General features: G+C 39.4%; 1 protein-coding gene across 1 annotated transcript in view; it reads left to right on the forward strand.

Moving 5' to 3' along the window:
* Nucleotides 1-2,468: 2,468 nt before the first annotated feature.
* KIF17 (kinesin family member 17) overlaps nucleotides 2,469-17,151 on the forward strand; it is a gene marked incomplete at both ends in the record, with an annotated part of 33,193 nt that continues 18,510 nt past the window's right edge. Inside the window, 6 exons of the mRNA XM_081321599.1 lie at nucleotides 2,469-2,699; nucleotides 7,219-7,365; nucleotides 9,274-9,375; nucleotides 11,870-12,059; nucleotides 13,151-13,603; nucleotides 16,182-16,291. Of these exons, the coding sequence (XP_081177725.1) occupies nucleotides 2,469-2,699; nucleotides 7,219-7,365; nucleotides 9,274-9,375; nucleotides 11,870-12,059; nucleotides 13,151-13,603; nucleotides 16,182-16,291 (1,233 nt within the window). The remainder of the gene's footprint in view (nucleotides 2,700-7,218; nucleotides 7,366-9,273; nucleotides 9,376-11,869; nucleotides 12,060-13,150; nucleotides 13,604-16,181; nucleotides 16,292-17,151) is intronic.

Genomic DNA, 17,151 nt, shown 5'->3' on the forward strand with positions numbered 1-17,151 from the left:
TGCACCGAAATGCTTTTCCCCCCTCTCTCCGCCTCCCCAGATGAGGAGTTCCGATTTCCAGTCAACCAATGTGTGCTACCCAAAATAATCATCCGGGGGGGGGGTGTCTCTTGCATAGTTTAATAAATAACGGGTGAATCTCAGTTTAATGTAAATATTCGTCGCAGAGGTTTTTTTTATAGCACCCATGTCAAGTTAGACAGAGGTGTGTGGAAAACTGAGGGATGATGATTGAAACAGATGAGACCCACAGGCGTGCTTCTCCCCAGCGTATATTAGACGTCAGGCCTTGATTGCAAAAATCCAGACCGCCACTGAATAGAAAAAGCGTGGTTTATTGTGTGTGTGCGCCTTCTGAATCTTTGGACACCAAGTTGGCACTAGTACTATAAATTTGTTACAAAATCGGAATGTGTCTATTTTTGCTCTAATCTGGGGTACATCAAAAATTTGAATATCCCTTTACATTCCAAAAAGCAACTACCAACAGCCAAGGCACAAGGCTTGTGAATGCGACGGAGCGCCAAAAAAATGAAAAAGAGTGAACCCGTGATTGTGATGGTATCACTATAAGTAATAATAGGAAAAGCACATGTATAGGAGAGTATATATTCTCGTATCTCAGGATTGTACTCCAAGTATCTAACTCGTTGAAGTGTTTATGTCGTTATAGTGCTAAGAATCTTTAAAAGTGCCACAAATCTTTTCCTCGCTTTGCCACAGCCTAACATGCGCCTTTGTACTTGTTTCACGGAATCTGTTTTTCCTCCCAAGAACGAGCAGAGTAATTGCGCGACATTCCCTGCCCGTTGCTCCTCTGAGCAACCTCGGGGACTTAAGCGATGTTCCCTAGTAACCTAGGCAACAGGGACGCTACCGTCAGCAGCCCCGCAGGCTGCAAATAGAAGCTGGAAGTCGGTGGCGCCGGGCGAGGGTGCAGGCGGGCAAGCCAGGACCCGCCTTGGAGGGACGGTGAGAGGCGGGCACACGGAAGGAAGGTCCGGGGTCAGAGGCCGCGCCCTGGGTGTTACCCTCCACCACTGCTCCATTATCTTCCCCCCCCCCCCCCGCCAGGCTTTTTGCATGGCAAGCTCTGCCCACTTCTAAAGGAGAGCATTGCTTCCCTGAGCTTCCTACTTTGCTGGGCATCTCCGCTTTATGCCATATTTCTTGCACTCGCTAAACTTTCCTCAGCTTCCCCATCCATCCATCCATTCATCATTCTGCCCCTTTTCATTCAAATAATAAATAGGTTATAGACTCTGCTTTCCCCTTCCCCCCTCCAGTTCATCCCAGGTCAGTAGATGTGAAGTGGTTTTCAGCCACCTGCCTTCTGTCCCACATGCAAGACACAAATATCTTGCCGGGCACTTCTTTGCTACTGGAACATGACTTAGCATAGCTGCCTTTTGCGTGTTTGTCTCCTGCCATTTTTCTGACACTGCCCCAAAGCTTAGTGTGAGCTTCACACTCTTCATTCACTCTCTGACCACAGAGCAGGGGTTGATGGAAGAGCTAGGTCTATTGCACCAGGCTTGAGATGGGACCATTGCTTGACTGAATGCATCTTCCCATGTTCCTGTTTCCAAGACACAGCGCTTAGCGATCCTTAGGATCAAACTGATCAGGAAAAGCACCTAATTTCTTGCCAGCTTCCCCATGGAAACCCTGTGCTCTTTCCATCCAGGCATAATTCAAAGTGCCTAGTAACACTGAGGCCTTTTGGGGGAGGGTGGGCAGCAGAGGTAGATAGTTTCTGAGCTTGAAAGCCTGTTTTTGGATCAGCTACATTCAGAGTGGTGGAGGGGCCCTGTATTCCTTTCACTGCTACAGCATCAACCTTGGATGAAACAAGCGGAGATAATTTGCTGGATGTCTCCGTTTCACCGCTTGGCCTTCTATGTCTCTAGGAGGTATTGTGAGGTCATAAGTGGGTTCTAGGTGTGTCCCATAGAAAACTGTCCCCAGAATCTGTACAAATTCACAGCCTAGTTATGTGGGAGATGGAAACCTGGAACCTTCTGCTGTAGCATATCACTACCTCTCTCACAGCAAGACCAAGGAAAATCAACTGCATCTTTCATTCAGATTCCCCTCTACCATCCAGGCCCAACATTGCCTTTGGTTTTTTCCCCATCCCTGGCACTTTTTAATTGATGTTGGTGGTTCTGCCTTCTTTCTAGAAAGCTCATTGCTTCAGGCACATCTCTTTGCATCGACTGTACCCATAAGGAAGTATTTGTTTTCTAATGCTTATACTGCCAGGCAAAATGAGCCAGTTTCCAAGGCCAGTTGTATCTGAATACAACAGCTGCCTATAACTTGCCTTTTTTTTGGTCACTTATCTCCTGACATCCACAGAAGTGAGTAGGAACTTCATGCTCTAGAATTAATTTGACCTAGTGCACACACACACACAGACACACACACAGACAGACCCAACAAGCCAGAATTCATGGGTCTTGGCCATGGCCTCAGAAGCAGTGAAAGTGATTGTGCGTTGCCGCCCTTTGAATGAACGTGAAAAACAGCTTGGCTGCAAGGTAGTAATTAATATGGACAGTGCCCGTGGCCAGTGCTTCATCCAGAACCCTACAGCTGAAGATGATCCTCCCAAACAATTCACTTTTGATGGGGCATATTACATGAACCACAATACGGAACAGATCTACAATGAAATTGCCTGCCCGGTGATAGAGGTGAGTGAAAGTGATCAGTGTTATTAGTATCCGACAAATTACTTACAGTTTATAAATATTACAGTTATAAGCAGATCGTGGTAAATTGTGGCTGGATTAATATGATTTAAATTGGACTAATATGTTTAAAATTGGCTGGGATCACTCAGCATCTTAAGCTATACCTGTGGTTCAGAAACCACATTATGTCTGGTCTGCACAGTATACTTGACTATGCTAAGAATGGGGTAACCAATTGTGGATTAAAGTTTTAAATTAAAATGGTCCCTGGCTTGTTTTAGGTTAAATTGACTTTCCCTGATCAATTGTGTCACATATACTCCTAAACTCAGTCAGCTCCTGCCCAATCATCTCTTAAGAAAACCCCCCCAAAGATATAGTGTTTGAAGAAGCTGGCCTCTTCCTTATAACTCAGTGCTGGATAGCTCAGAGCATCCCTCCCAAAGACTGATGATTGCAGAAACAAGCAGTGCCCATTGTGTCTGCTTGGAACAGATTAATGTTACAGTGATACTGTAACTGTATTCCAGCCCAAGAGCTTATAAAAAAAACAGGAGAGAAGAAAGGTTCTCTATTCCTAAAATAGTGATCTCAAACACAATAACTAATTGGGAGTAAAGGCATCTGCTTATAATTGCATTAGGCCAAGACGAACTTACTCTGCTTTGAGAGTGAGTTACTTGTCAAACTCGGATTTAATTATACATGTGATTATGGTTCGTTATGTAGGTTCCAAATTATCTAGGGTTAGATTTTGACCATTCTTGTTTTTTATTAGAGTGCACTGCCCAGAATCATAAAATATAAATTGGGCAGCCATACAAATTTCATAAAATATAAATATATGAGAATTTTAATTTTAGTTTTAATCTTAATTTTTAACTGGGGTTTTACTTATGCAGGGACGAATATAATTTTTTTAATCTGTTTTTAACTTTTGTATCTTTGTTTTTTAATTACCCTGTAAACCGCCCTGAGTCCTTCGGGAAAGGGCGGTATATAAATGTAATAAAATAAATAAAATAAATAAATATATAAACACAATATCATACAATGTGGTAGCTGCTTGTGCTGGGTCACATGACAAAACACTGGGTGTTTTTTAAATAAGATTTTATTACCGGTAGTTTTCTAATTTTACATTTGGGTATTTAAAAAGCAGCGTGGTGGTTGGGTTAATCAATAGTTCAATAACATACAAAAATCTTTAGTACAAATCTCAAGTTACAGCATCAAATATTTCCTCTCTTTTTCCCCTAATATCTACTATCTCATATTTAAGCTAATACAGTTCTTATTATATCAACTAAGTAAAAACATCATTATTACATTTATCAATAAAATTTTAGCTTATACATATCTTAATTACTTTTACATTCAATCTTTATAGACAATCAATGTTCTGTTATTGGTTTTTTCCCAATTTTTAGTTTCCCATCAATATTCAAATTTAACATTTGATATTTATAATTTCCAGGCTTTAAGTAACCAAAGTTTCCCTTATCTCAATTCATAACAGAATCTAATGTTCAAAATACACATCTATTTGAGTATAGTCTTGTTCTTTTTTCTAAAAGTTATCTATTTCCCACCATATTAAATCATCTAATTAATAATACAGTATTCCCTTCAATAAATCAAAGCCATTATATATATTGTCTGGGTTGATCAATAAATCAAACATATTCATAATTTTTTTGGGGGGTCTAATATTTAAATATTGCTAAGCACATTGATTTGTGCTTTAGATTGTAAGCCGCCCTGAGTCTTCGGAGAAGGGCGAGATATAAATGGGATTTTAAAAAAATTAAACAAATAGAATCCTTGTTTTCAACTAATTTCCAAATATTTTAACTTTAATGACTAAAATTCCCCTTATCTCAACTGCTCCCTTTAACCATCTAATTAGTAATATGAAATCCCCTCTAATAAATCAGAACCTCAATTTTCTTCAGCCTTATTCTGGCTTTCTTCCTTTGCCAACTAGCCTTTCATGGTAGTGCTTTTAAATCATCAAATAGATCTCCCTCTATTATTATATATATTATTTGAAATAAGAGAGACCATTTAGTTACCATTCTTTTGGAAGTGCTAGCCCATTTGTGTTAATTAGATTGTCTCCCTATTATTCCAATTCTCCATGATTGTCCTGATATGTTTATCTTCCATTCAATCTGTTCTTCTTTCTCCTCAAATTTCTTCTGATTTATATAGAAAGTCTTTTCCATTTTCAGTGTTGTCACTCCCTTTTCTGGATTTTCCATTAACTGTATTTGTTGGTCAATTGAGTCCTCTGTCTTAGTATTTGATTGTTTCACTTCTGTTATCATTTGCGTTGTTCTTTGGTTGTAGTCAAAATTTGGGTTTGTATATCTAAGCTGGCATCTTGTTCTTTTATGTTGCATCTTATTTTGTCACAAGCTGAAATAATGGTTTCATGTATTGCTTTCAACATGGAAAGGATCTTTTCCTGGTCTTTATCCATATTCTCTTAATAGTGTGTTAAGTTGAGGACTTTAAAATCAGATGTTAAAAATAGTTTTATAACTAGGTATGGGACCTCTATTTCATGTATTATAGGTGATGTTTATAGTAGAAGTCATTTGTCAAGTAAGATTTTATAGTCTAAGATATTTCATCATCTCATGTAATGACCAATGTTCCTCAGATAAAGAAATAGGAAAGCAATTCCCCACATATAGCTGTGAAAGTCAGTAAAGGTTTACATTCATAGTTCAAGCAGGCCAGTTATGCCACCCAAAAATTCTCTTTACAGCTGAGTTTCTCACAGGTGTTATCTATCAAGCTCGAAAGTTTTATCGGAAGTCTGGGCTTCAAGCCAAGTCTCTTTTAGGTAATAACAAGTTGTAATACCAAACGTCTCCACAAGATGTCACTGATGTCATTCAAAGGTTTTTAAGTCCAAAATTTTTATAATCCTTTTTCCAATTTTATTTCTTTTTTGTAAATAAAAACAAAAGTCTCCAGTAAAAATAAGAAAACTTTTGGTCCCCAAGTTTCAGAAACATATAAATCCAATTAGATTAAAATTGTTCTTTTAGTGCTTTAACTCCCCTGGGTAGTCAGTCGCCGCTGTTCTTAGAGGCTGGGGTAGAAATTCCCCTCCCTCTCTCCTCACAGGGGGAAAAGATACTTTGGGCAGCTTTTACAGGAAAAGAAAATACTTAAGATCTTAAAGAGAATATCAGATCTCACCCAGTTTCATCCACGTGACTTTAGAAGTGCTTGATGGTAAGTTTGACTTCGGCTGTCTGCAGCTTAGTGACGAGCCATATTGCTGTGGATGGTCTTTCCTCCGCCAATTTGGAAGTCTGCCCCAGATCAAGCGGAAGGGCTGCCACCCTCCCATGATCAAGCGGGGGTCCCCTCCTTATTCGTCGCCCCTGCAGGGCAACTTTCGACCCTTTCCAGGGTCCCCCAGCGGAACAAAATCGAACGTGGAAGACGGAGCTCACCTTTCAGTGAGCGCGGTCGCTGCGATGGCAAACCGGAAGTTCCGAAAAACACTGGTTTTGATGTGTAACTGAAAAAGATGAGCAGAGATTGCCTTCCCAGTGGGCTGGAGGCTGGCAGAGGATATGGATGTACATTCTTGCACTTAAGAAATGATTAGTCATACGAAAGCAACCTGATCATGTAAATCAGCTATCTGAGTGATTATATTCTGCTAGAATCACTGGGAAGGAGATGTTGATTAGGTTATTTGTAGATTGGATTAAGTCTGTTGTGCAAATGAACATTAGTTTCATGATTTACCTGGATGGAACAGTTTGACAATGCATCTGTCGGGTGGTCCCAGTAAGTGATAATTTATTGACTCAGATTTTTAAAAAGTCTTTTAGGCTTTAAGTATATAGAAATGATATTTATGAAAATCCCCATATTTCACATTAGTTTGTAACAGGATGCGCATTTAAAGCATTTTTACACGAATACTTAGAAATAGTCCTCTTTAATTTCTCTTCCCAGATAGAAATACGACTGCAAATGTTACATCTTTACCCCCAATAGATTATCAGGTTGTTTTCCCTCACTCTCTCTGGTTCCTTCACCTCTTACTCCTATATAGAATTTTGGGCAGTCTTGTGGAGGATAATGAGAATTCCAATTCCAGGTTGGAGCAAGCTATAGTATTTTGCTTGTTCAAAATTTGTCAGTTGCAGAATTTACATGAAGTTGGGTGGTGTTTTCCTGGAAACCACTGAATACTTTCCCTATTAATTTGCATCTTTCTTTTTGTTGAAGCTCCTGTCCAAAGATGCTTAGTTAATGGGCCTGAATGTTGGCCTCTCAATTTCCATTTCCAGATTCTATTTCTGTGTCTATAAGAAGAGATTGCTGAAACTCTTGGACAAGTTTAGTCACGCAAGCATGCTCCTGATTAGGTTTTTAGAAAGAGGATCCAGTAAGACAGGACAGATACTGAGGTAGAAACATACAAGTCCAAATTGTTTGATTATTATTATTCTGTTTGATTAATTGATTTCTTCTTTTTCAGGGTGTTACAGAAGGCTATAATGGGACCATTTTTGCCTATGGGCAGACAGGCAGTGGGAAATCCTTTACCATGCAAGGGATTCAGGACCCACCTACCCAGAGGGGTATCATTCCCAGAGCCTTTGAACATTTGTTTGAGAGTGTGCAGGTACAGTATATCATTAATTAAAAAAATGTACAAAACAGTATCTAGTTGTTGTTTAAACCACTGGCTCTTCTGTGTTTCTTCTTCCAGAAACTCCAGTTCAACAACTTTGTGTGCCTCATTAAGAAATTGTCTTATCTTAGCCATTATAGTTTAGCTGCTGTGGGTTCATGTGCTCTTATTTCCTTGTGGGTGTGCTGATTTCCATCACTGCATAATATTAAAATACATTTCTATCTAATGGACCAGTCAGTCTACCTATTCTCTTACAGATAGCTGTTACCAGTCTTTCACTGCAGAAACATTAAAGAGAGATCCTGAACAACACAAGCATGAGTTAGATTTAGTAAAATGTAATATAATTCCATTTTATTAAAAAGACTGTCATTTGTTAATAATGTTCCTTACTGATACTCATATGACTATGTTCAAATATGATTGAACTCATTCATACAGCAGAGAAGGCTCTGAATATAATTCTCCTAAAGTCAACAGTGGCATTATGCGTTTGTGCCTGTACACATACACACATATATTTGTATATGTATAATAACTATAATAGAGGGACGCGGTGGCTCAGTGGGTTAGGACGCTGAGCTTGTCGATCAGATGGTCGGCAGTTTGGCGGGTCAAATCCCGAGTGCCGCGTAACAGAGTGAGCGCCTGTTACTCGTCCCAGCTTCTGCCAACCTAGCAGTTCGAAAGCACGTAAAAATGCAAGTAGAAAAATAGGGACCACTACGGTGGGAAGGTAACAGCATTCCGTGCGCCTTTGGCGTCTAGTCATGGCGGCCACATGACCACGGAGATGTCCTCGGACAAGCGCTGGCTCTTCGGCTTTGAAACGGAGATGAGCACCGGCCCCTAGAGTCGGAAACGACTAGCACGCATGTGCGGGGGAACCTTTACCTTTACTTTTTAATAACTATAATATGTTGAGGAGTGATATTTGTGATAACATAAATTAGAAACAAATCTCAAGCTAATAATCATGGTATGGTGATACACTTCAACAAGCCGTTTTAGCTATAACTTCTATCAAGAAAATTTGCACAGGTCTTATTGAAAGAGCACTAACAAAAAATGTTATACCATGCTCTTATATAACATCTATTCACGTATAAGAAATTTTCCTAAAAGGTTTTGATTCGTGTTAGTTCACATGAGATATCCTCTTTATATTTTATTATTTGACATGTATTCCATATTTTATTCTCAGTGGATGCTATTCTTTATTTTCAAAATTTTAAGGACTACATCTTGAGAGATTGTGAATAACCTTCAACTTATTAAAACATATTTCCCATATATTTTTGTGCATTTCCAAATCATTTTTTTACTATTTTATTCATACATTTTTTTTTGAAATTAGATTTTCTGCTTCAGGCACCTTGGACTAGGCTTGCAGAAGGGTTCACTACACAAAATAAGTAATTAAAATTCTAGAAGTAAATGGTGACTAAAGATATGATGATATCTTTCCAATGATAGCAAAAGAGCTCTTATAAGTGAATCTCCTCCCTACAATGTATTTTGATGGTACATTCTGATTTTGTATTAGTCATTGGGAGGTTCAAACTATATCAACTGTTTTCAAGATTCCTTTAAAACATTTTCTCCAAACATGCGTTCACACACAGTGTGAGCTAACATATTCTAGAAGGTAACGATAATGTATGTTGCCCTGGCATTACTGGACTAAGTAATGAATAAATAAGAAAGTAGTATTAATGATGGTGTATTTATAAGCCATTTCCTTAACATGCTGTGTTGGTAGTTGCAGAGTGTTGGAGTACAACAACTCAGTTACAATCTATGTACCTATGGGAAATAAATCTCCCTGCCCCCACCAAATAAATTCTCAGACTGGAAATCTAAGAAATATTTTTCCCTTTTATTTTATTTTCATAGTGTGCAGAAAACACCAAGTTTTTGGTGAGAGCCTCTTACCTAGAGATCTATAATGAAGAAATCAGAGACCTCCTGGGTCCAAACACCAAGCAGAAACTGGAGGTGAGGACAACAGACTAACAGGGCAAGAACTTAGTATGAAGTAAGTCAAACATCCCAACAATTGCCAGAAATTTAAGCTCTGACAATTCAGTGTGAGCAAAAGAAACTGTCAAGAATATATGTTATAATACAATGAAAAATTTATTAGCGACGTGAAATAAAAAATAGGACAGGTTGTTAGCCCAATAAGTAACACATTGAATTAAGCAATAAATTAGAGTAATCCATTTCTCAATTCTGAAGAGACAAATTCTTGAACATTCTGGGTTCTGCCGTCTCTCCCCATCAGTTAAAATCAAGATGGGTCAAATTTCTGCATGTCTATGTTCACGTCTGGTTTCTCAGAATGGAGAAATGGTTAGTGAAGATAACTTGCTGATATGGAAAGATTGACATGTTGGTTAGAGAAAAGATATTATCTATGTTTATTGTTGACTAGAAACACCTTATAGACTTGTTGCATAAAAAATGAACTTATGCTTTAGAAGTTTAGAGGATATATAGAAAGAAGAGTCATGATGTATCTTAGAGGAAGAGGTAAATCTACAATTGTACTTGTAACTGCTGTAAAGAAGATCAGAAACCATTTCTTTGTATCTTTTTTCTTTCTTTTCCACTTTTCTTTTACTTTTTCTATCTTGCACTGTTAGCATTTTCTTTGAGTTCTTTTTCTTTTTCTTACATTATCTTAGTTTGTATTAGTTTGTGCCTTTGTTTTTGAACTTTTTAATAAAATTATATAAAGGAGGAATTATCCCTTTGGATACTCAGTAGCAGGGCATTCAATATACTATACTGTACAACGTTCACTTAATGCTCATTCGAAGTTACACGATAAGCACCGCCTAGTGCTTATGAGCAAGTCCCGAAATTATGAATATGGCAGCACCACGGCAGTCGTTCGCCTTTACAAGCAACCGCAGTGGCATTGCAACATTCACCCTGGTTATTCTCTCCCTCCCCACCCCCACCCTCATTCCCGGGTCTCCCTAGGCACCAGGCCTTCAATATTCACCTTGCGAAGATCAAGATCCTTTGTTTTCTTGGCTGCTCCAGGCATTCGCAGAGAATGGAGGCCTAAAGTAACACAAGATCATGTGAGATCAGTGGGGCGAGATCTTACGCTACTGATCTCGTGTGATCTCATGGTAGTTTAGGTCTCTGTTCTCTGCAACAGAGAATGGAACTGAAGCCGAGGGATGGCAGTCTGGCTGCTGAATGCCTTCTTCTGGCTGCTGCCACCTGGATCCGAGGCCGGGGGATGCTTCCACGGACCTCTGGTGGCCCGATCCTGGCGCCGACACTTTCTCCAGGCCACTGCCACCCGGATCTGAGTCCGGGAGACACTTCCATGGCCCTCCAGCGGCTCGTTTCCAGGTGGCAATGGCCCAGAGAAGGCCTCCGGCACCCAGATTGTGCCACAGGAGGGCCGCGGAAACATCCCACAGCCTCAGATCTGGGCGGCAGTGGCCTGGAGAAGCCCTCCGGTGCCTGGATCGGGCCGCCAGAGGGTCATGGAAGCATCCCCCAGCCTCAAATCCGGGTGGTAATAGGAACCATGGCAGAGAGGAGACGGATCTTTTCACAGTGAGTCTGGCGTGGCAGGAAGGAAGGGGGAAGCATGAGGTATCTTAGTGGGTCAGGAAGGCCTTGGGGGCCTGTTCCATCACAAGGCCCTCCATGGCCTTCTCCACCCTGAGATACCTCATGTTCACTTAACAAGCCATGTGCGTCTTTAACAAGCAAGGGAGTGATCTCATTCGAGGTACAAGATTCCCTCCCACAAGTTTTCGAGTTACGAGTGGAATGGGCAGCTCCATTACACTCGTAACTCGAGGACCACCTGTATTGTATATTCAAGACCTTCCTTCTGGTTGATTACACCTTGAGCACATAGGGGCAGTGTGGACAACCATTGTTATTTTGAGGAGTTTAGTGACATGCTTTGGTTCTCCTTCATATTAGAGTTAATCCAGAAGTTTAGAGCTCATTCTGAGGTAGCCTGCTTGCTTTTCATTCTTGCTCACTGAACAAAGGTGAAGAGGTGGGATCTTCATGTAGTTTCAAAGCTTTTCCCACAATGAAACTCAGACTTTCAATTCCCATCCCAGAATTATGTGTCAGCCAGTCAAGGTCAGGTCCTGCAGTCTCCTTACCATAGCAGGACCATGACTGCCAAGTTTTGATAAAAATTGTAGTTGTTATTGTTTGTTGGGGGCTTCCACGTGAAACCCAGTACTGTAGTACTGTGAAAACTGGACACCCTTTGGGTATCATCTTGTTTGGTAAGTATTCTTTTTTATGTTATGCTTGAGCTAACAATAAAGCTTAAATCCCTTTGTGCTTATTGTATTCTGGATCCAAAATAACCAATTGCCTGGACACCTTATTACTGCCCTGACACTTGATGAAATAGAGCTTCTGGCCATTTCTTAGTCTATACAGTTCTCTGCAGCCTTCATTGTAATTGTTGCTCTAATGACCCTCCTTGCAGCTGAAAGAGCATCCAGAGAAAGGGGTGTATGTGAAGGGTCTTTCACAGCACACAGTACATAGTATCGCGCAGTGTGAGCGCATCATGGAGACAGGCTGGAAAAATCGTGCAGTGGGCTATACCTTGATGAACAAGGACTCCTCGCGTTCCCATTCTGTCTTCACCATCAATATGGAAATCTACGTTGTAGGTAAAAATGAAATGTAGATGGGTAAGGCGGTGGGTTGGGATAGCATAAAGCAGATTTCTGGATCTCTGCTGGTGAAGCAGGGAGAAAAGAATCAAAAGAAAATTTAATTCCTGTGAAAATGAAATTGTGTTCCACAATTGATCTGTGGATGTTGTATAAAGGTTGGGCTGTCCCAAGACGGTTTTCTTCTAAGCAATAACAGCTACCAGTAAAGATGTTGCATAGTGGAACCTATGAAATCTTTCATTTGACTACAAATCTTAAAATCATGCTCCCGATTCTCTTATACTGTCATAGAAGATTGTGCATAGCTGCTTCATGTCATTTATTCCTAGCCAGGTTATCATTGGTTTCACATAGTTAAGGCAAAATTTATTTTAATCAGACCATTAGTTTGTTGAACAACTAATGAAAACCTAATTCACATATAACACTAAACCAAAATCACTTTGGCTGATCTTGGGTTACCAAGCAAACTACATCATATTTTAGCTTAATTTTTTTTAGTGCAAAGCTGTTCAGTTTGCTATTTTACACATGAGTTATTTTTAATGACATGTAGCATTATTTTAATCTTGTTTAATGTTCATTTTTGTTCTACACCTCCCAAAGTGGTTGAGTTGGACAGCCATATAAATATTTAAAATAAATTAAATAAAAACATTTGTCTTATACATTTTAATGTAGAGGAACACTGTAATGGAGGAATGGAGTGTATTAGTCCATTCAAATGCTTCATCACTTTATTATCTTATTTTAGCCTTGAGTAAATGTGATACACATGGTTCAGTTTTTGAAATGCCTGCAGATATACTTTCTGACATCTGAAATGAACAGAAATAATTTTCTTATCACTGGCAGAGGAAGTATGCATTCCTTACATTTTAGAGCAGCTTTTCTGAATCTGACACGTGTTGGATGAGGTTGGACTGTAACAGATGAGCTAACAGCCTTATTGGTTGGGAAGTCTGGGAGATGCAATCCCAGGTAATCTGAATGATGTCAGGTTGGTTAAGACTATAACGTACAATTTAGGAGCTACTTTCTCTTTCAAGAACTTTGATCACCCCAGATTCATTCTTTTTATACAGATGAGAGAGGTCAAGATCATCTGAGGGCTTCAAAGCTCAATCTGGTAGACCTTGCTGGGAGTGAGAGGCAGTCCAAAACTGGAGCTGTTGGTGAGCGCCTCAAAGAGGCCACCAAAATCAACCTGTCTCTCTCAGCCCTTGGCAATGTGATCTCAGCCCTGGCAGATGGAAGATGCAGGCATGTCCCTTACCGAGACTCCAAACTGACTCGGGTGCTGCAGGACTCTCTTGGAGGTAACACCAAGACACTTATGGTGGCATGCTTGTCTCCTGCTGACAACAATTATGATGAGACTCTTAGCAGTTTGCGCTATGCCCACCGAGCCAAGAACATCCGCAACAAGCCTCGCATCAATGAGGACCCTAAAGATGCTCTCCTGAGGGAGTACCAGGAGGAGATCAAGCATTTGAGAGCTATCTTGGCTCAGCAGATGAACCTGAATAACTTACAAGGTAGGGCCCATTTAGATGGTGATGGTACATTTGTCTTAATACTAATGATGTTACCTAGTTTGGGTAATGAAATGTCTGCAAAAAAAACTAAGCTTAGAGAGCACCAAGGTCCTATCTGTTGTGTTAGTTCCTTGGGTTGTTTGCTTGAAAAAGAGTTTATCTTCTTCAACAATGACATCCATTGCATTATTATAAAGCAGGGACACTGTCCACTTTCCCGTTAGTTGTCTGACAAGTGAAAGGAAGAATTAAGAACATGTTTACGCAAGTTGCATTCAATGACTAGAGATGCGAGGGCCCCAGAGGAACAGAATGGAAAATGTTTGTGGGTATATATTTTTTATTTATTTCCAGGGACAATTCTTTTTAATTGTTTTGTTTTCAACTTATAGAAAGTGTGTTGCTTGTAAAGAAGCCTCAGATTTCCATCGTTGATATCTCCAAGAAAAAAATCAAATCAAATGATATTATCCTGATCTTGCCATTCTATCAAAAGAAAGCTAATTCAACAAATTACATTGAACCAACATTTAGAATCTGCTACACAAATGTAATACTTTTTACACACATATCCAGGCACAATTTATCTAAAGACCTTCATACATTGATAAATCCCAATTTTTGGAATATAGTTCAGTAATCCTTTAGCTTGTTTCAACTTTAATTTTTCCCCAAGAAATTAGTTCACTCTAATAATAACATCTAACCAATAAAGAATTCCCAGTGAGGATAATCTTAAAATGTGTACTAGAGTTGCTTTGTGTATATTGCATCTCAACCATGGAAAGGATAACAGCTAATTTCTTTTTTTAACATGCTTTGGGGAATCTAATAAACTTCCAAAAGCATTTTGCTGAATTTAATGAGTTTTTAGATCATATATCTAAGAACTAAGATGCCCTTAATGCTGGCAAACCATTTTTCCATGATGCATTGATACTTTAAAAGTCTCTTAAAATGGTGGTGGTGGTGGGGGGAAATGGCATTTTCTCAGAAATCCAGTACTCATACTGTAAATTCTGGGAAATCATGCTTTTTCCTCAAATTGTGGATACAAAATCCAGATTGCCTGCAGCAGCTAAATACAAGCACATATTTCCCATGCTAAAATAATGAAAGAAACAAAATGTTGAAAGTTCATCTATCCAGAATTAACATGGACAGTATCCAAATTGTAGAAGTTGTGGTTAGTTTCAGTCACTATAAAATAGCAGAAGAATCTTGCTTCCAGGACCATTTTCAAGCCATTTTGGGCTTATCTGCACTGAGTGATTACCTGGTTGCCAGAATGGACCAGCAACCATTTCTTAGATCAAGGCCAGGCAATGTCGCTTTATACTTACCTCCTCTCATTGCAAATTTGATCTCTCAAAGTGGGATTTTGTTTTTCTGCATTTTTAAAGCAATCCATTTCCCTTAGTAATATTTTGAATGCTTCTGGCCATTCTACTTTCTTACAAAATAACCCCAGCAGCTCACTGATTAATTAACAAAATTAAAAATGTCTTCTGAACTGAATCAGTGATTATTCTTGTCTCTAATATATTCTGGAGTTACTTTTACCAGGAACAAAGGTTAGAAAGCCTAACTTCTGAATAGAAAGTCACTAGGTCAAAACCCAGCAGAAACCTAAATAAATTTACTATTTTTCTTTGGATTATCTTTCTCCTATGCATTTTTTTTAAAAAAAATTCACGGCAGCTCATTAGGAACAAATGTAATGTTTGCTTAAAGCAAGTTTCTGCTGAGTTTCAAGCAACAGCCAGCCAAATAAAAGTTGTAACAACCAGTGCTTTTTTTATAAAAGAAAAAGGTGCCGGAACTCACACATGTCATACAACCTGCCTTGCCTAACCTACAAGGTTCCATCCAAAAAAGGTGCCGGAACTCCGTTCTGAGCGTTCTACGAGAAAAAAAGCCCTGGTTACAACCATTGTGTCATTACAGTAATCAACATTACTGCCACCGGTCAGAGAATGTCGACTGGTGACCCCCAGGGGGAGAGCATTCTCGGTGGGTGCGCCAATCCTTTGGAACCGCTTACCAGCTGATATCCGGATGGCCCCCGACCTTCGCTCCTTCCGGCGTGATCTAAAAACTTATCTTTTCCAACAAGCCGGCCTGGCCTGATGGATTTGGGTTTTATTTGTTTTATTGTTACTTTATTGTATGCTTACTTTATTGCTCTGTACACCGCCCTGAGTCCTCCGGGAGAAGGGCGGTATATAAAACAAATAAATAAATAATAAATAAATAAACATACTGTAGCTGTAAAACTCTAGAACATAAAGACAACAATAGGGCAATAAAAAGGAATTTTAATTTTTGTTGATTGTTGTGCTTACACATATATACACTTCAATGCTTTTTATCCTCACTATTCTATATATATATAGAATTGTGTAGTAGGGGGATGTAGCAACCTGCCATCCAGATTGAATTCCTTGCAAACTGCTGCCCAAGTGTCTTGGTGTCAAGCCAGCATGAGCACAGGAGAAGAGCAACTGAAGGGTTCAATATGGATAAGCCTCTAAGGCATGCAGCTTTTTTTAGTTACAGTATTTCCTTCCTTCCTTAGAAGAATGTCCTCACTTGTTACCTCCTGAGGCTGTTCAACCTGAGGACAAACTAGAAGTTGCTCCTGAGTTCCAGGCAGATGTTGAGAAAGAGAAGCAACTAATCAGAGAAGTAAGTTGGCCGTGTCCTTTGAACGCTGGTGCAGGAAGGAAGTTCTACGGTGAAGTTTTCCTCAATCTGATCTTCCAGACAGGTTAATTCCCGTAAGGCCTAGCCATGGCGGATTGGGAGCCATGGAAGTTTTGTAGTATAGACAGCCTGTTAACTGACTTTTAGGGAATAACAAAATCACCCAACAAGGAAGCTGAATCATGAGGCTCTTTTCCCTTTGAAAACATACATTTCAAATTGATTCATTAAAGAAGTGTGTGGGTGCGGGTGAGGCTTCTACATGAGCCTGCAAAAAAGATGCTGCTAGTTTTGGGAGCTTAAAGATAAAGGTGATTATTTATTTATTTATTTATTATTTATCACCTTGGGTGTGTGTGTGAAAGCCCTAACAAGCAGGCATATGCATAGAATGAAGGCTACTGCTAAGCTTGTAAGCCGCCCTGAGTCTTTGGAGAAGGGCGGGATATAAATGTAATAAAAATAAAAATAAAAATAAATAAACTTCCCTGGGAAATATTTTCTGAAGATGGCATTATCTCTGAAAACAATTGTCCATTAGATCTCAGCTATCTGTTTTTGTTTGTGAACTTCAAGATGTGGCATTTTGAGAAAACACAACCAAGGTGTTTCTGAAATATTGTTCACTGTTTATTTTTCTGACCGTTTTAACATAATTAAGGCGTGGTTAACTATCTGTGGTCATTGGCTTAGGCTAGCTTTCCAGAAATAACTTATAATTTATAGCCCTGGATATTCAAAGTTGTTTCCATACAAGAATAATGAGGGCTAATTCTATTTATTTATTTATTTATTAAACTTATATACCGCCCTTCTCCCGTAGGACTCAGGGCGGTTCACAA

This window comes from Vipera berus (assembly GCF_964194415.1).
Source record: "Vipera berus genome assembly, chromosome: 2".
NCBI classification, from domain to species: domain Eukaryota; kingdom Metazoa; phylum Chordata; class Lepidosauria; order Squamata; family Viperidae; genus Vipera; species Vipera berus.